The sequence below is a fragment of the Echiichthys vipera genome (genome assembly GCF_963691815.1).
Source record: "Echiichthys vipera genome assembly, chromosome: X".
Lineage (NCBI taxonomy): Eukaryota > Metazoa > Chordata > Actinopteri > Perciformes > Trachinidae > Echiichthys > Echiichthys vipera.
In genome coordinates this window covers 18,343,758-18,358,647 of record NC_139825.1, presented here as the reverse complement: position 1 = coordinate 18,358,647, position 14,890 = coordinate 18,343,758, and the positions used below count along the sequence as shown (strand labels likewise).

The 14,890-nt window shown below is 38.4% G+C and overlaps 1 protein-coding gene across 1 annotated transcript in view; it reads left to right on the top strand.

The window, feature by feature from the left end:
- cdh22 (cadherin 22) overlaps nucleotides 1-14,890 on the top strand; it is a gene marked incomplete at both ends in the record, with an annotated part of 86,216 nt that overhangs the window by 22,928 nt on the left and 48,398 nt on the right. Inside the window, 5 exons of the mRNA XM_083938947.1 lie at nucleotides 3,286-3,405; nucleotides 8,006-8,173; nucleotides 10,243-10,424; nucleotides 10,941-11,197; nucleotides 14,126-14,262. Coding sequence (XP_083795073.1) covers nucleotides 3,286-3,405; nucleotides 8,006-8,173; nucleotides 10,243-10,424; nucleotides 10,941-11,197; nucleotides 14,126-14,262 — 864 coding nt within the window. The remainder of the gene's footprint in view (nucleotides 1-3,285; nucleotides 3,406-8,005; nucleotides 8,174-10,242; nucleotides 10,425-10,940; nucleotides 11,198-14,125; nucleotides 14,263-14,890) is intronic.

The window sequence follows — 14,890 nt, the reverse complement described above, 5'->3', positions numbered from 1 at the left end:
AAACCTCACATAAAGCATGTTCTAGGCAAACTGTCATGAAGCATCTCAGTACTAAGTAAGGCTAAACACTTTCTGGACCACAAATCACTTGACAATTCTTTACACTTCACTGATATTACCGTATTTGAGTTACTGTGCAGAGATTTGGGGCAATACTTATGAATCTACACTACAACTACTGTCGATTCTGCAAAAAAGAGCAATCAGGATAATTCATAACACTGGTTACAGAAAACACACTAACCCCTTATTCTCAAAATCAAAAATACTGAAACTCACTGATCTGGTAAGCTTTCAAATAGCACAAATCATGTATAGAGCAACAAACAACATGTTACCAATAAATATCCAAGCATGTTTTTTTCCAAGAGAAGGGGGATATAATCTGAGCGAGAACTAAATCTAAAACATCTGTATGTACGCTCAATTTAAAAAAACCTTTTGCAGTTCAATATGTGGAGTGAAACTGTTGAACAGACTACCGGAGGAGCTCAGACAATGTCCAACCAATGACATTTTGTCATTTATTTTATTTGTGCCCGGGAAAGGGAAGTTTGGGGTCCCCTGCTAAAGCTGCTGCCCCCGCGACCCGACCCCGGATAAGCGGATGAAGATGAGATGAGATGAGATGAGATGATTTTATTTTTAACACAAGCGGTTCTTGTGTTGTTTGTTGGTGATTGTTTGTTTTTATTGAGCGTATTAAAAAAAATTAAAAACTAAAAACAGGCTACAGAGGAAGTAAGATAACCTATACTAATAGGTACTAAGTAGAGAACGGGTAGGAATTGATATACTAATGCTTCTTCCTACTGCTTTTCAAACATACAAAGGGTTTCAATGACTAGTGCTTCAAGTGTAATATATTTTTAACATGTTTGAAATAAAGCATTCATCCATTCATTCATTCATTCATTCATGTTATTGTATGGATATGAAAGTTTTGTTGTAATACCAAACAGACTCAAAAAAAATGCCCATTGAGGGATGAGAAACAAACCTGTATATTTTTTAAATTAAAATTATTATTGCTACAGTGCATGTTGTCTCGTCTAAAAGCAATCTTTGATTGACGTTTTAGTTGGTGAGAGAAAAACAACTCTTTAGCTAATGACTGATCTTAAGCTTTTCTCCATTAGACATACGTATACTGCAGTAAGCATTACATTCGATTCTGAGAAAGTCAATCATTTTTATAAACTCCCACAAATACATCAACAGTAGTGAGCTGCCAACCATACCTATAAGGACTCCTCCTTCTGAAAAGACTGATACAAGCCAGAACTTTAATAAGAGCCCAAGTGCAAAACTCCCTGCTTCACTTCTTTTATTTTTAATATAAACACAATAAAGAGACATTTGCATTTATATAGTTCTTCCAAGCCATCTGACGTTGCTGCCAGCCAGAACCCAGAAACAGCTGAGCATCAAACTGATTGTTACCTAGGGAAAATTAAGATATGGGAGTAATCCATGGACGAAAATGTCTTTGTTGGACCAACAGTGCTAGGAATAACCAGGTAGGCAGAATTAGCGAACCCCTGCCTGTTGCCAGTAATGAATATACCTATACAGCCTTGTGTTGCCAATATGATAAGAATGATATCTTACTGATCCCCCAACTGGGATGCAGCATATCTTGATCTTCTAAAGATCAGGGTATGCACTTTGGTATATTTGGATGGGGGAATGACTGTATGATATAAATAGGAATTAAGCTCATTCCAAACAAGTTAATATGCAGGGCTTTGAATCCACTGGGAGGTACAATATATCTGGATTTAAGTAAGACACAAATAAGGTTGTTGACAGTGCCAGGATCCAGGATTCTCTGGTAAAGAATCACTCATCCAATTTTGTGTGTCCTTGCATCTTTTACACAAAATGTTTCTTAGGATAATTGACCTTTGAGCTAATTTGTCACATTGCCTCTAATAGTTCCAAATCGCTGAAAAATAGCATCTCTCTCATATCTCTGCATGCCTATTGGCCAGCTATCTACATGCAGGGAGAGGAAAATAATTCTTTAGGTGACAGCAGTCACAACAGTGATGCTGAGCTGTCTGATTTAATGGTCGGGTGACTTTAATGATAATCCACTGGCCTCTCCTTCAGCTTTCCCCCTCAGGAGCTCCATTGGATGACAGGAAACAAACAGTGCTCTGACACTTCCCGCTAATTAGCATCATTAACATATGGCCATTATGGGGCTGGACAGTAGCTTGACAGGACTCTGAGAAAGGCTACAGCGGTGACCTTTGGTGGACAACACCAGCTGTCAGTAATTACCCATAGCATTGGCCAGAGGGATGGAGACAAAGACCAAATCCTTGTCCTTGAGGAGCTATGGCGCCGAGTAACATTGCCCTTTTTATTTACATTTCCCTTTATTCGAAATTATTTATAAAAAGAACAAATGTGCTCGTTTGCTAAAAGACACATTTTTTATTTTAAAAAAAAAAAATGAAAATCTTAGAAGTTTTATGAGCTTTAGGCCAAGTTTTAACTAAAATTTGTGACTAAATGGGTATATGTGGCGGGGTATTTGCTGCCAGAGGCTTCTGTATGCACACTAGTGACAAATAGACTTCTCTGGGAAATATTGACTTAAACATTGTTTTTCCACAAATCCAAATTTGTGAGGCTTCATGTGGGAAAGAATCTCTTCTCTACCTAAGTTCCAGTAATCACAAGTAATTGTTTGCTGTAGATTTCTTGAGCGTCTAACAGTCTTTGAAGATATAATGTTGGCTTTATGACTCCATGTTTCCTTTCATCTCTGATCGCACTTCTGTGCGGATGAGAGGCAAAACAACTCTGAGTATCAGTGTAGTAAAAAGGTAATTTGAAACATCAAAAAATGTGTTTACAAAAGTCTGTGCATAGAGATTAAATTGCTTCCTGGTGCAGTAGTACCCAAATGTCTTAACCGCCCTCTCCCAAGTATTATCACAGACAAGTTTGCATGAATGGATACACAGATGTGTGCACACATGCATTACTGCAACTATACTTGTAAGTCCCCATTATTAATATGATGCATTCCCTACCCCACAACCTTAATCATCAGCTATGTGCCTATCCCCAACCCTTACCCTAACCAAAGTTTAGAAGTACTCACACTCACACAACACAACACAAAGAAAACATCCACATCTTCACATCTGCCCTTCCATATACAGTATAACTTAACTAAACTCCACTTGTCTAAAATGTCCCCCAGTGGTCTCCTGGCTAAGAATCTTTTATTCTCTCTCCCGAAAATGTGTTGTCTCTTTTCAACAGGGACGTCTGTTATGAAGGTTACTGCATCAGATGCTGACGACCCTACATACGGTAGCAGTGCCAGAGTGGTGTACAGTGTACTGGATGGAGAAAAGATTTTCACTGTTGACAGGCACACAGGTAAGAATGATAACAACCACACATCTAGCCCTACCTTCACCAGCAATTTTTTTCTTTTGAGAATTTCTTGTGCTCATTTTTTCTACAAATGCTAGCAATCTAAAGCCCAGAGACAACAATTCCCAGATCAATCAAAGCCTGTGGACAAAAAAAAATAAAATCAATTGGCCAAAAACAAGCCAGTTTATAAAGTTTTAGCCAATAACTACTGACTTCTCCTAGCAAACACTCAAAATACCATATGGCAGAAATGACTTGGCTCAGCACAGTGTTTCGTGCCACCTTCAAGCCTTAAATTGATTTTGTAAGTAGGCAGAAAACATTACAGATATTACCTTGGCATTCAAGGCGAGACACAAAAAAAACATTTTATTTAGCCTTTGCCATTAGACCAAATGTGCTGGGTGTTCAGCATAGTAAAATCTAAAAGTTTAAAATGTGTTTGCTCACTAGTGCTAAGGTTGAAAGAATAGCATGTAAATGTAATCACCTAACATAATATTAGACTCCTCGGTTATATCTCCACCACATCCAGATTCACCCTATGAATAATCTTCCCCAGCCATAGTATACTATATAGTCTTGGGCTTATAAGAGTGACGTATTGCTTTTCAGGAGTATTGCAGTTTTGCCGTTGCCTTCGAATGGCCCACTCCCCAGGGAAAAGCCCTAAAGTTTTAATTATTCCTTTTTTTGGTCTCCTGATTTGGTCAGCCTGTGTGTTTGAATAATAAATGGCTTTGCCTTGGTGGACAAGGCAGGAGACTGGATGGTTTATTCTAGATTCTGTCACAGGACCCCCGTTCCACCCACCCCCTTTCCCTTTTTTGTAGACAGACGGGCCAGCCTAATAGGTGTGAGTCTAAAAGGTCAAAATGAAGGGACAAAAAAGCTGTGAAATTTGCCTTATTTATTTTACGCTAACTCACCCTGACAACAAACGGAACAGCAACAGTCTGTGTTATTTCTGTGGCTTTGGTGATGCTGGAATTTTCCTGAGGTGTTGTTGAGTATCTCAGTCAAAGGGTGTTTTAACAAGAACTAAACCATACACTGTATATGAGGGTATTTCCTTGTTACATTATTATATCATCGTCATAGACAGTTCTACTTTGCTAATCTGTAATGTTGTGGGAATTTTGGATATTTGTAATTCATAATCATAGTTTTGTCAGGTCTAACACAGTTCAGTGTCTCCTCTGTCTCACCTTCTTAATGGATAATGCAAATAACTAACTCATGATGATATATTGGCATATTTGTGCATCTGTACCATGTGTTAGAGACCTTGTGATGAGAGAGGTTCAGAATGTTCAGAGTTGTAATGTCTAAGGCATGTTTTTGTTTGGTCTAAAGACGTCACCCAACCAAGGCTATTCGCATCCTGTCCCTCTCCCTAAAAGACTGTGCGAGATTTGGCGCATCGTCATTTTCTACTAGACTCTAACTTTGTGAGGATGTAGGGATGAACGTATTTTTGTCTGCAGAAGAAAATGCTTTGGCAAAATAAACCACGGAGGAAAAGCTGATCCTGTTTGTTGATCTTTATTGAAGAATCTATTTCCACAACAGTAACCTATTATCATACCACTATTATAATTTAACAATAGACTAAACAAATGTTCACTTGCATCCAGGCATACAGTATTTGATATCAACTTCAGTAGTTTGAAGGGATATTTGGGGTTTTTCTTTTTTGGAGGTGTCTAAAAGACTCATGCCTGCTTCTCCGAATTGGGGGTGTGCAAACCATCCTCTACTGAAGACTATGGATAACTACCTCATACAACCCCACTTCAAAATAACCAAAATAGCCCTTAAAACGGAATATCTTTGAGAAATACCATTCTACAGATGCAAAAGAAAACACCTAAGCCTGGCAAAACGGCTCATTTTTAGATAGATAGTTAGATAGATAGTTAGACAGATAGTTTTGTTGATACAGTAGAACTACTACTGTAGATTTCCATTGCCTAGAAAGATGAAAACAGAAATGCATTTGGTGTAAGTAAAAGGAACGTTATCATTTATTTTATATATTAAGGTAATGCATTAGAATACTGGCTGTGCTATTTCACAGCTGGTGTACATGGCCATATTACTCTTTTAAATTGGTTAATGTAAAGGATGCGGGTTATGCATTGGAATATGGACCGCATAGATTTAACTGACTGCATTGATGAATGCAGACCATGTAGACTCATCTATGTATAGTCTCAACCAGGATGTTGGACTAAGGTTGCTGCATTCGAGCTGTGGTTTGGGGCTTTACTTGTGACATCCCTGATTCAGATGCATCCCTTCTGGCCTTTTGCGGATAAAAGAGGAGCATGTCATCTGTCTCCCTCCCTAACTCCAGTGCTGCATGCACTGTATTTTGGGTACTCATAGAACTTGGCCCTGGGCTAAATGTGACTGGAATCAGTGAGTTGTGTAACCAACACAATGCAAACCTTTGGGTATTGAGACAGCCCACCAAGCCCAGGAAATGCATCAATACATTTCTGATGTGGAAAATCCCAAGGGCTAAAGTGGAATTATATTACTACTGCACAGTAAGGCAGCCAACTACTGCTGCTGCTAGGCCAACAAGGAGAATGTCCCCTTTTAACTATGTGCTAGTTTGTGAGGGATACAGATATATAATAAAGAGAGGGACCCCAGTACTGGCTGTAACCAACTATATTTTGATTCAAATTTTACAAAGCGAATGTCAAATATTCTCACCAATAGTGACAAGACATTATTTTCCTGTTATCACATAATTTAGGGACAGCATATTTTGAATTGATGTTATTATGTGCTTTGAGGTTCCTACTGTTCCTATATTTCTATATAATATGTATTATATTTAGTGGCTATATGTGCCTTTCTTAAAGTGACAACAGATTTTTTAAGAGTTTTCCTAGCATTCCCACTTGATTTTACCCTGGAAATCCATTCCCTCCGCCAGCAGATTTCAATTTGCTCTGCTGTTGGCTCTAGGAACTCTCCAATGGAGCTCAATTACTATGTCAGAACATCCCAACTCACCAATCAAATAATATTTTCTGTTGTGAGTGTGTGTAACTGATGATGACAGTGACGTGTCGTCGAAGTCTTGATAATAAACAATAAAGATGGCTGCGGATGATGAACAGCAACCTCCACTCTACACAACTTTGACTTAGGTTTTCTTGAAAAAATTGACTGAAGACGGCATTTAAATCTTTCATTTTAAGAAAGATATATTTGCTGTTTAATAGACAAAATTTCAATTTACCATTTAGCCCAGCAGGTCGCTAAATGAATGGGGCTTAGTCAATACTACACATGTCACCTTGTGCATTACTCTGATTGGTCGTAAGCGGTCGTAGTGTTATCCAATTGCGTGCAGTGGTATTTTGAAATGAATGCTTTGGTGCTGCCAGATCCTACATTTTGATATACGTGGGTCTGGATTTCCAGGCTAACTTGCTTTATTATCTCGGTAAACATTTCCTAATGTATTTATGGCCTCAGACGCTAGTTTGAGTAGTAGTCTTCTTCAATACAGAATGATGTTCATTTTATAAATTCTGGTCATAGTTAGAGTAAAATAGATGATTAAGTAGGGTATGCTTTAGGTTGGGACTACCTTGTGACTTGTGTGAGCCGGTTGAAACAGTTTCCCTATTAAGCACTTGGCTTAGCACACGTGGAATATATTAAATAACTAATATTGTAAGTATCCAGTATATATTGTCATAATAATTCTTTACATTTTTATAAAGAGTGTGTGTGCCAATAGGTCGTGTGATTAAACGTTATCTCGACGGGGAAACAGGGAAAGGGTTTTGAGAGCGAAATAAATGCCAAAGCAACTTTATATGTATGTGGCTACTAGTGGTGGTAGAGGTGTCCGTACATCAAGCTTTGTTTACTTAAATCCGCAGTCGCAGTGAAGTTGTTCCAACAGAAGCCACGTATGATTATAAACAAGAATGTTTTAATGCAAAGATGGTGCAGGAACCACTAAAATCATTATGTTAGTGTGATTGTTTGCATTAAAGGGGTAAATTGAGCATTTAGGAAGTGATTTAGAGGGGATTTCAAATATTACGATATATATCGTGTATTGCAATTTAGCATAAAATATTGCAATATTATTTATAGGCCATATTGTCCAGGCGTATAGTATGCTCACTACAATATATCACTTTCTCTATGTCCCTCACTTGCTCTTTGGAAGTCTGCTTCTCAGGTTTGAATGCAGTCTTACCTACCAGGAGGTGTGTTGTCATTCAGGGTGGCTTAGGTGTGCCTTCATTTTACCCCTATATATTATTCAATTTAATACTGCTGAGCCATAAAATGGTGTATGAGCAGAGGCGCAAATGTGACACAATCTCTTCTATCCAGCCAGTCTGAGGAGGTGAAATGTAATGTGTGCACTTGTGTCTCCATAATACAGTGCTTAGCAGAAGTTGATATTCAGACTGAGAAGGGAAATATACTTGGTTGTTGCGTAAGTCCTAACTGCTAATTAAACCTTGCCATTGGCTTCACTTACTACTCCTACTCTTCCCCACTCTCTCTTCCCCTCTCTCATTCAATCTCTTCTCCTTACCTCCATCATTAGGGATCATTATGACAGCAGTAGCTGATTTGGACCGCGAGACACAGGATCGATATGAGTTGGTCGTCAAGGCAACAGACATGGCAGGACAAATGGGCGGCCTCTCCGGCTCCACCACAGTGACCATAGTGATCACAGACGTTAATGACAACCCACCACGCTTCCCACAGAGTGAGTGTCTCCTGCATATGATCTTACTTTAGGCAGAGAAAGAGATGGTGAGGCACAGGAGGAGAGTGAGGAAATGGCAAAATAGTAGGAAATTGCTGAGAATATCAAAGACAACAGTCACAATTAAGAGAGAGAGGAGAGGAGAAAAGGGAAAGCCGAGACAAAGTAACACTTAAACGATGATAAAATACAAACAATATATGTTGCGAAATGCAGGCCGCTGACACAAATAAACAATAACAGTATCAGCAACCAAACTGAAGGGCCTGCATTTAGTCTGAGAAAATCAACTAACTGAAATTCATAAACCAATCAAACCTGCCGTCCATAACAAACTAGATCATAAAATTATTGATACATTTCACCAAACATTTGATTATTATTTCTAAGTGAGCCTCAAGAGAGGACTGGCTCAATATGGTTGATTGTTCCCTCATTATAATGTTATGGGTTCATGATGGTGAAGGTGATGGTTTTTGGGCTAAATTCCTTTCAATGCACACATGCAAAACAGGTGGAGTAAAAACATGCAGCTAAAAATGCTATTGTTTGACGCTAACTGCTATAGAGTCCTGTTAACTCGGGTACAAGTTGCAAATTTGACAATTTTGACATAATGCACAAACATAAGTACATGTAGCACAATTTGAAGTGTTATTTCAAATGCAATGATTGTGTTATGCTAGACTACTGCTAACCTGACTCTCGCCAGATGACTTTAGTTCCGCCTCCCTTCCGTCTTGACTCCGCTTAGCTCCACTCAACCATCTGGATTCGCTCCATTGGAAAATGATTTCAGGGTACGCAAAAAATGGTCAGGCCAATCAGGACAGTCGGGCGGAGTTTTATAGATGTGACGTAGCAGAGAAACAACTGTGGTGGCTCACATCCATGAAGCAGATGTCAACATCGATGCTGCTATTTCATCCGTGTTGTCTAATATAATGAATATTTCTTTTTTTTAAAGAACACCAGAGAACAGCTCTGAAGGCTTTTGTTTGTGGAAACAATGTCGGCTGTTCTGTTTGGCTTTTTCCTGCATCACTCTCATCAGCGTAACGGGTTGGTTTTGATGTGAATGGTTGAAGTAGCACGTCAATAAAGATGACAGACAAGTGGTTTATCCAATCATAAGCAAGGATTTTTGATAAGGCCCAGCCTCCTGAAATCGTTTCTCAGTCAAGCGATCCCAGATGGATGAGGGAAGCAAGGCGGAGCGAAATTCATCTGGCGAGAGTCAGGTTAGACAACTACTACTCCTTACTGAATAATAATTTGTTCTGTGGATAAAACAGTACTTACCTTTCATGCTTTCATTCCAGCTCTTAAGTCCACTCTCATTTTTTGAGCTAAACCTTAACACTATTACTTTTGTTACAGCTTGGGGAGTGACATTGACAGCCTGGTTGATTGTATTTGATATGTCTCCTTATTTCTGTATAAATCTTTTTTTTTTCTATCTCAGTAAATCATATTTACCCAGTCAGAGGAATAAATCCTGCAGGATTATCTCTACTGTATGGTATAGGGAATAGATAGAGTTTGTAATGCAGCTTCATAAATGAGATGCAGAGGAAGATGGCATGCTGTTTATGTCAGGACGTTGATGTTTTTCACATTATTTCTCAATACAGTTTTTATCCTGTTTTATCTTTTATATCTTGTCCATGATGAACTCTGGCAGAGTTTTACATTTTTTGAATACAACTTCAGAATTGCCGACATGTCAGCATACATAAAATCTATCACATACATTCACACTTAATATAAAACATACTTAATAATTACTATTTTTATATGATGACCATTCCATGTTATATTGTTATGTTTATATTGTAACAGGGATATAATGTTAATAAATGTTTATAGATTTATAGATAGACAAATAAGTAGAGCTAGTGTCAACTATTTATGTAGTTCTATCACATGTTCTCCCATCCTTCTTCTTTTGTGGGATTTTTTCAACGACAGTTTTTTGTCACTTCACTGTTGCATTGTTAAACTTTACTCTCCTTGTTTTATCCACAAATGCGATTTTCCACCACCTTTCCACCTACTCCATATACCAGAGATGTACCAGTTTTCTGTGTCAGAGGGGGCAGCTGTGGGGACACCTGTTGGACGCGTCATTGCCACAGATGCAGACATGGGAGAGAACACAGACATGAGCTATCTGATCAAAGAGGAAGGGGACCTTTTCAAGGTTACTACCGATGTAGAGACACAAGAAGCTGTTGTCTCCATCAAAAAGGTACAGTTAAAGGAATGCTGCACGGCTATTACTGCTGCTACTATTGCAAAAAACAAAGTTAAAAAACAACTTTTCATAGATAACAATGTTTGGTTTTTCAGTTTATTTCCTTCGCAGCTTGTGAACAAGCTAAATGAGCTAGCTAAGAGCATGGTTACATGTTTGAAATCAGTGATTTTTTTTAAGGCAACAAGACAGTTATAAAGGCAATAATATTTACCTTTATAATAATAATTAGTGATTTACAAACACAGGTCAGTAATTGGAAAACAAAAGCAATGAATACATGGATTTATTTATGGGGAAAACATTATTTGCTACTGAACACATCCAAAGTTTTTGAAAATTGGCAGGAGACTCTGCTGGCAGTGAGTTAAAGTGTCCAGAAGCATACCCTGACAAACACTGTATAACTATGTAAAAGCTCTGTGTTACATTTATTCACACTGAGTTACTTGTGAATCACACTTGAAACTCACACAAACTGAATGAAACTGAATCTTGTTGCTCTTTCAGCCGCTGGACTTTGAGAGCAAGCGAACACACAATGTGGTGGTGGAGGCAGTAAATAAGCATGTTGACCCGCGTTTCGTGGACCTGGGTTCCTTCCGAGACCAGACCATTGTTCGCGTCAGTGTTTCAGACATAGATGAGCCGCCCATCTTCCAACCAGCAGAGGGCTCTATCATGGAAGTGCAGGAGGATGCCAAAGTAGGAGTGCTGGTTGGCGTCATCACTGCCAGGGATCCAGATGTGAAGAACAAACCAGTCAGGTACGGCAAGTACTTGAAGACCAACTTCACTCTGATGTTTTTTAAAGTCCCAAACCCTGATTAGTGTATACTGTCCATATGAATAACATAGGACAAACACATTGGCCATTAGAATGCAAACAACTATGTATGTACTGTATGTGATTTGATTTGGTAATTATATTAAATTAGCTATAAATGAAAATTGTTTGGCTGTGTTTAAAATGTGGCATATAAAAATGTATGAAAATGCAGAAATAAGATTTAAAAAGAGTACTTTGATACTGTAGGCACACAGCTGCTTTTCGCAAGAGTAGGTAGCCTGATAACATACATCAATCAAAACATTGGCAGTAAACTATTGCTGTGGAAAGATTACTGCTAAATAAGAATAATGTTATAGAGCCAAGTTTTGCATGACAATGAGTACCTCGTGTTTATATGCCGTGGAGGGGACACTGCGGCACTGCCACATGGGAAGCCACTCTGTAAGCCCACTATAATGTACTCACTGCATGAACCTGCATTACTTCATGACTGTAGATACATTTTTATTGGCACCAAATGTGTACTATGAAAAATCTAACTTTTAAAGTACTATGATTCACTAGCAGAGTGTACATACATAGGTAGCTGATGGGCTTTAAAGCAAAATCTTTTTTTAACCATTCCTCTTGAAGATGGAAGTAAAGCCCATGCAAACAGTGAACGGTGGGACTTGTACAATGGATGAAGCTGTACTGTATGCCTCTTTATTCTTTCAGATCACTGTGTGTGATAAAAACAATATCGTCAAGTAATTGTCTGTACCAAGGTCTGTGGTTTATATGTCCTCAGAAGAGCAATTGCAATGTGAGAGGGGAATGTAGATAAGCGCTAAGACAGTCTCACTGACAGAGTATACACCGACACGCAGTGTCTGTGCAAATTACCTTGATTAAAAATGCATGAGGCTCAGAGTTTCAGGTGTAATAAAGTACAACACAATGGCAGAGCTGTCGTTCACCAGTGTCTTGGCAGCCTGGAGCTGAAAGTGTGCGTGTGATACGTGTGCAAGCATATATAATAGTGTGAGTGTGTGTGCGTGCTTCCGCATGCATTTGAGTAAGTGTGTGAGTGAGTGAGTGAAAGGGAGGGAGAGAGGTGAGCCAGGAGCCACCTACTGGGCAGAATTAGGGGGTTCATGGCCTCTGTCATTAGGCAAAAGGGATTCTTTGAACTCTGCATAATCATGCACCCTGAATGATGAGGTTTTAGTGCAAAATATGTATGCACTGTGGATCTGATCAGTAAGACTACCTTCTATTGGTGACAGATTGATTCTGCCAAAATAAAAATAAGCTGCTGCAAATGGAGCCTTGTGTAAAACAAAGAAAGTCTGACATACAAGGTTTTTTAGATAGTTGGCAGCTTAAATGCACTTATAAGAATATTCTCTTCGATACAAAACAAATGAGATACAATTATGCTCTAGTTCAAATGAAATAAATTCTACTTTGCCCATGTTGGGTAAGTAAAAAACCATGTGTGGCGGATTGTGTTGGAAAGAAAGATTTTTGATTCTGGAGGTGTGAGACTCAGTGTCTGTGCAAAAGGATTGTTAAAAGATTAAAAACATGATGGTGATGCTGCCCACTCCAATCCCTCCCCCCACAAAACTGTCATATACTGGAAACCAAAGGATCTTTATTTCTGTTTACTTGTGAATAATATCGATGGTAGGCGCATGTGGAGAAAAGGATGGCCAAAACCTATTACGAGTTGTTGTTTTTTACTGTTGGACTGTTGAAAACTGGACTAGACTGAAAGAAAAAAAAAGATAAAACAAGACATTGTGCAGCACAATCAGATGTTTAGTTAAGGAGAAATAAATCTAGTTATATCGTGTTTGTTTATGTATTCCAGCCAAATCCAATCATTACCCTTAATGGGGTGGATGTTAATTTTAGATGTAACAGGGCTGACAGATAAAATAATAGACCTATAGATACATGTACACTGTATGTTTGTTTCTATGGAAGTGTGTAACCTAAGTTCTTAAGCACTGAGTGGTTCACAGTTAATTGCAAGAGCTATATTTTCATGTGGACAGGCAAAATCATAAACTTAGATTATCTTGAGGGCATTTTATCCAAAACTAGTTCCTAACAAACATGAAAGAAATATTTTTTCCTCCAGGAGTTATAATCAGAATCAGTTTCATATATTGACATTTGCTGACATGATTTAAATACAAATGCAAATGCTCTTCTACACCCACACTATTTAAAAAATGAATGTGCGATGAGAAACCTATTTAACCCACGTGCTGTTCTGTATACCACATCAGTTTAGCATATGGTATCATTCTCATGATACAGGAGAATTCTGTCTAGCATGTTTGTGAGAGAGGCTTTAAGAGTCCATCATGCCCGGGGTACTTTATTATGGTTTATGTGGGCATGAGTAAGCCAGCCAGCTGTGCGTGTGTGTCGTGGGGGAGAGCAACTAAGAACAAAGAAACCTTTCAGCGGATTTTTGTTGACTCACCAATCTTTACCGAGCTCCAAGTACCCCAAGAAGGGAAGATACTTTTGTGGTTTTTCTAAAGTGCACAATGAAAATTTAATGATTATTTTCTAAATCTGAATAGGTAAAGAAAGAATTACTATATAGCCGCTTGCAGGTAAGACACATTGTGCTATTAGGGTCACAGGACTAGTTACAAGTCTCCAGTAAATGCCTTTAAAATAGAAGTACTTTAACCCTGGCACTTCTGTATAAGCTGTTTTTATTTAATGCAGCCAAAAGTCGACTCTTCAAGTTTTAGGTAAGTTCTTGGGGGAAAAAAAAATATGAAAACCTAACTGAAAAATGTAGTTTTCTGTATAATTATTGTCTCTCTCTTTCAGCTCACTTCTGCTTCTCTTCCTCAACATCTATTTGGTTTTTTTGGTTCTGTTGTTGCAGGTTCTCCATTGATCGGACCACAGACCAGGAGATGATTTTCCACATTGATCCTGATTCAGGTGCCATTACACTGGGAAAGATTTTGGACCGAGAGACCGCAGGCTGGCACAATATCACTGTGAGGGCTGTAGAAGCAGGTACATTGCTTACCATTTCAAATTGTGCTTATCCGACATGTACAATTTGTACGATGCCATGCTTGGAAGAGTGGGGTATTATCTAGTGTATTTTTCACCTTGCCAAATTTCTGAAAGTTGGTGAAACTATTGTGTAAAATCCAGTCCAACAAGTATTAATAATCATGTACAATCTGAGCCAAGATAAGTTGTTTTCAAGTCTTTAAAGAGACTTTTGGATCTTAACATGTTAAAACAAAGCCTTAGAAATATGTCATCTATATAACACCAATACATCAGCAATGAAATTAACAAAAAATTTTAATAAAACTTTATAATCAATAGAGTTAATCTAGCAGCCAGGTATTCCCCCTCATATCACAGGAAAAACTAAATAAACAATAACAAAATATAGATGAGGGGCAACTAAAACTGCTCTAATAAAGGTCAGTTGTATATGTTTTTAACACTTCACAGCCCATTTTTAAATCAAGAATGTTAAAATTGCTTTGATGATTGGCAAGCTGTGAATACACCCAGTACCTGCCAGTGATGAAGACTGAGCAAGTTGAATTAGCTCTCCCTAGATTTCTAAAGTGCTGTGATCATTAGCTAGCAATGCTTTTGGCACATTTTCAGCAGAAGAGTG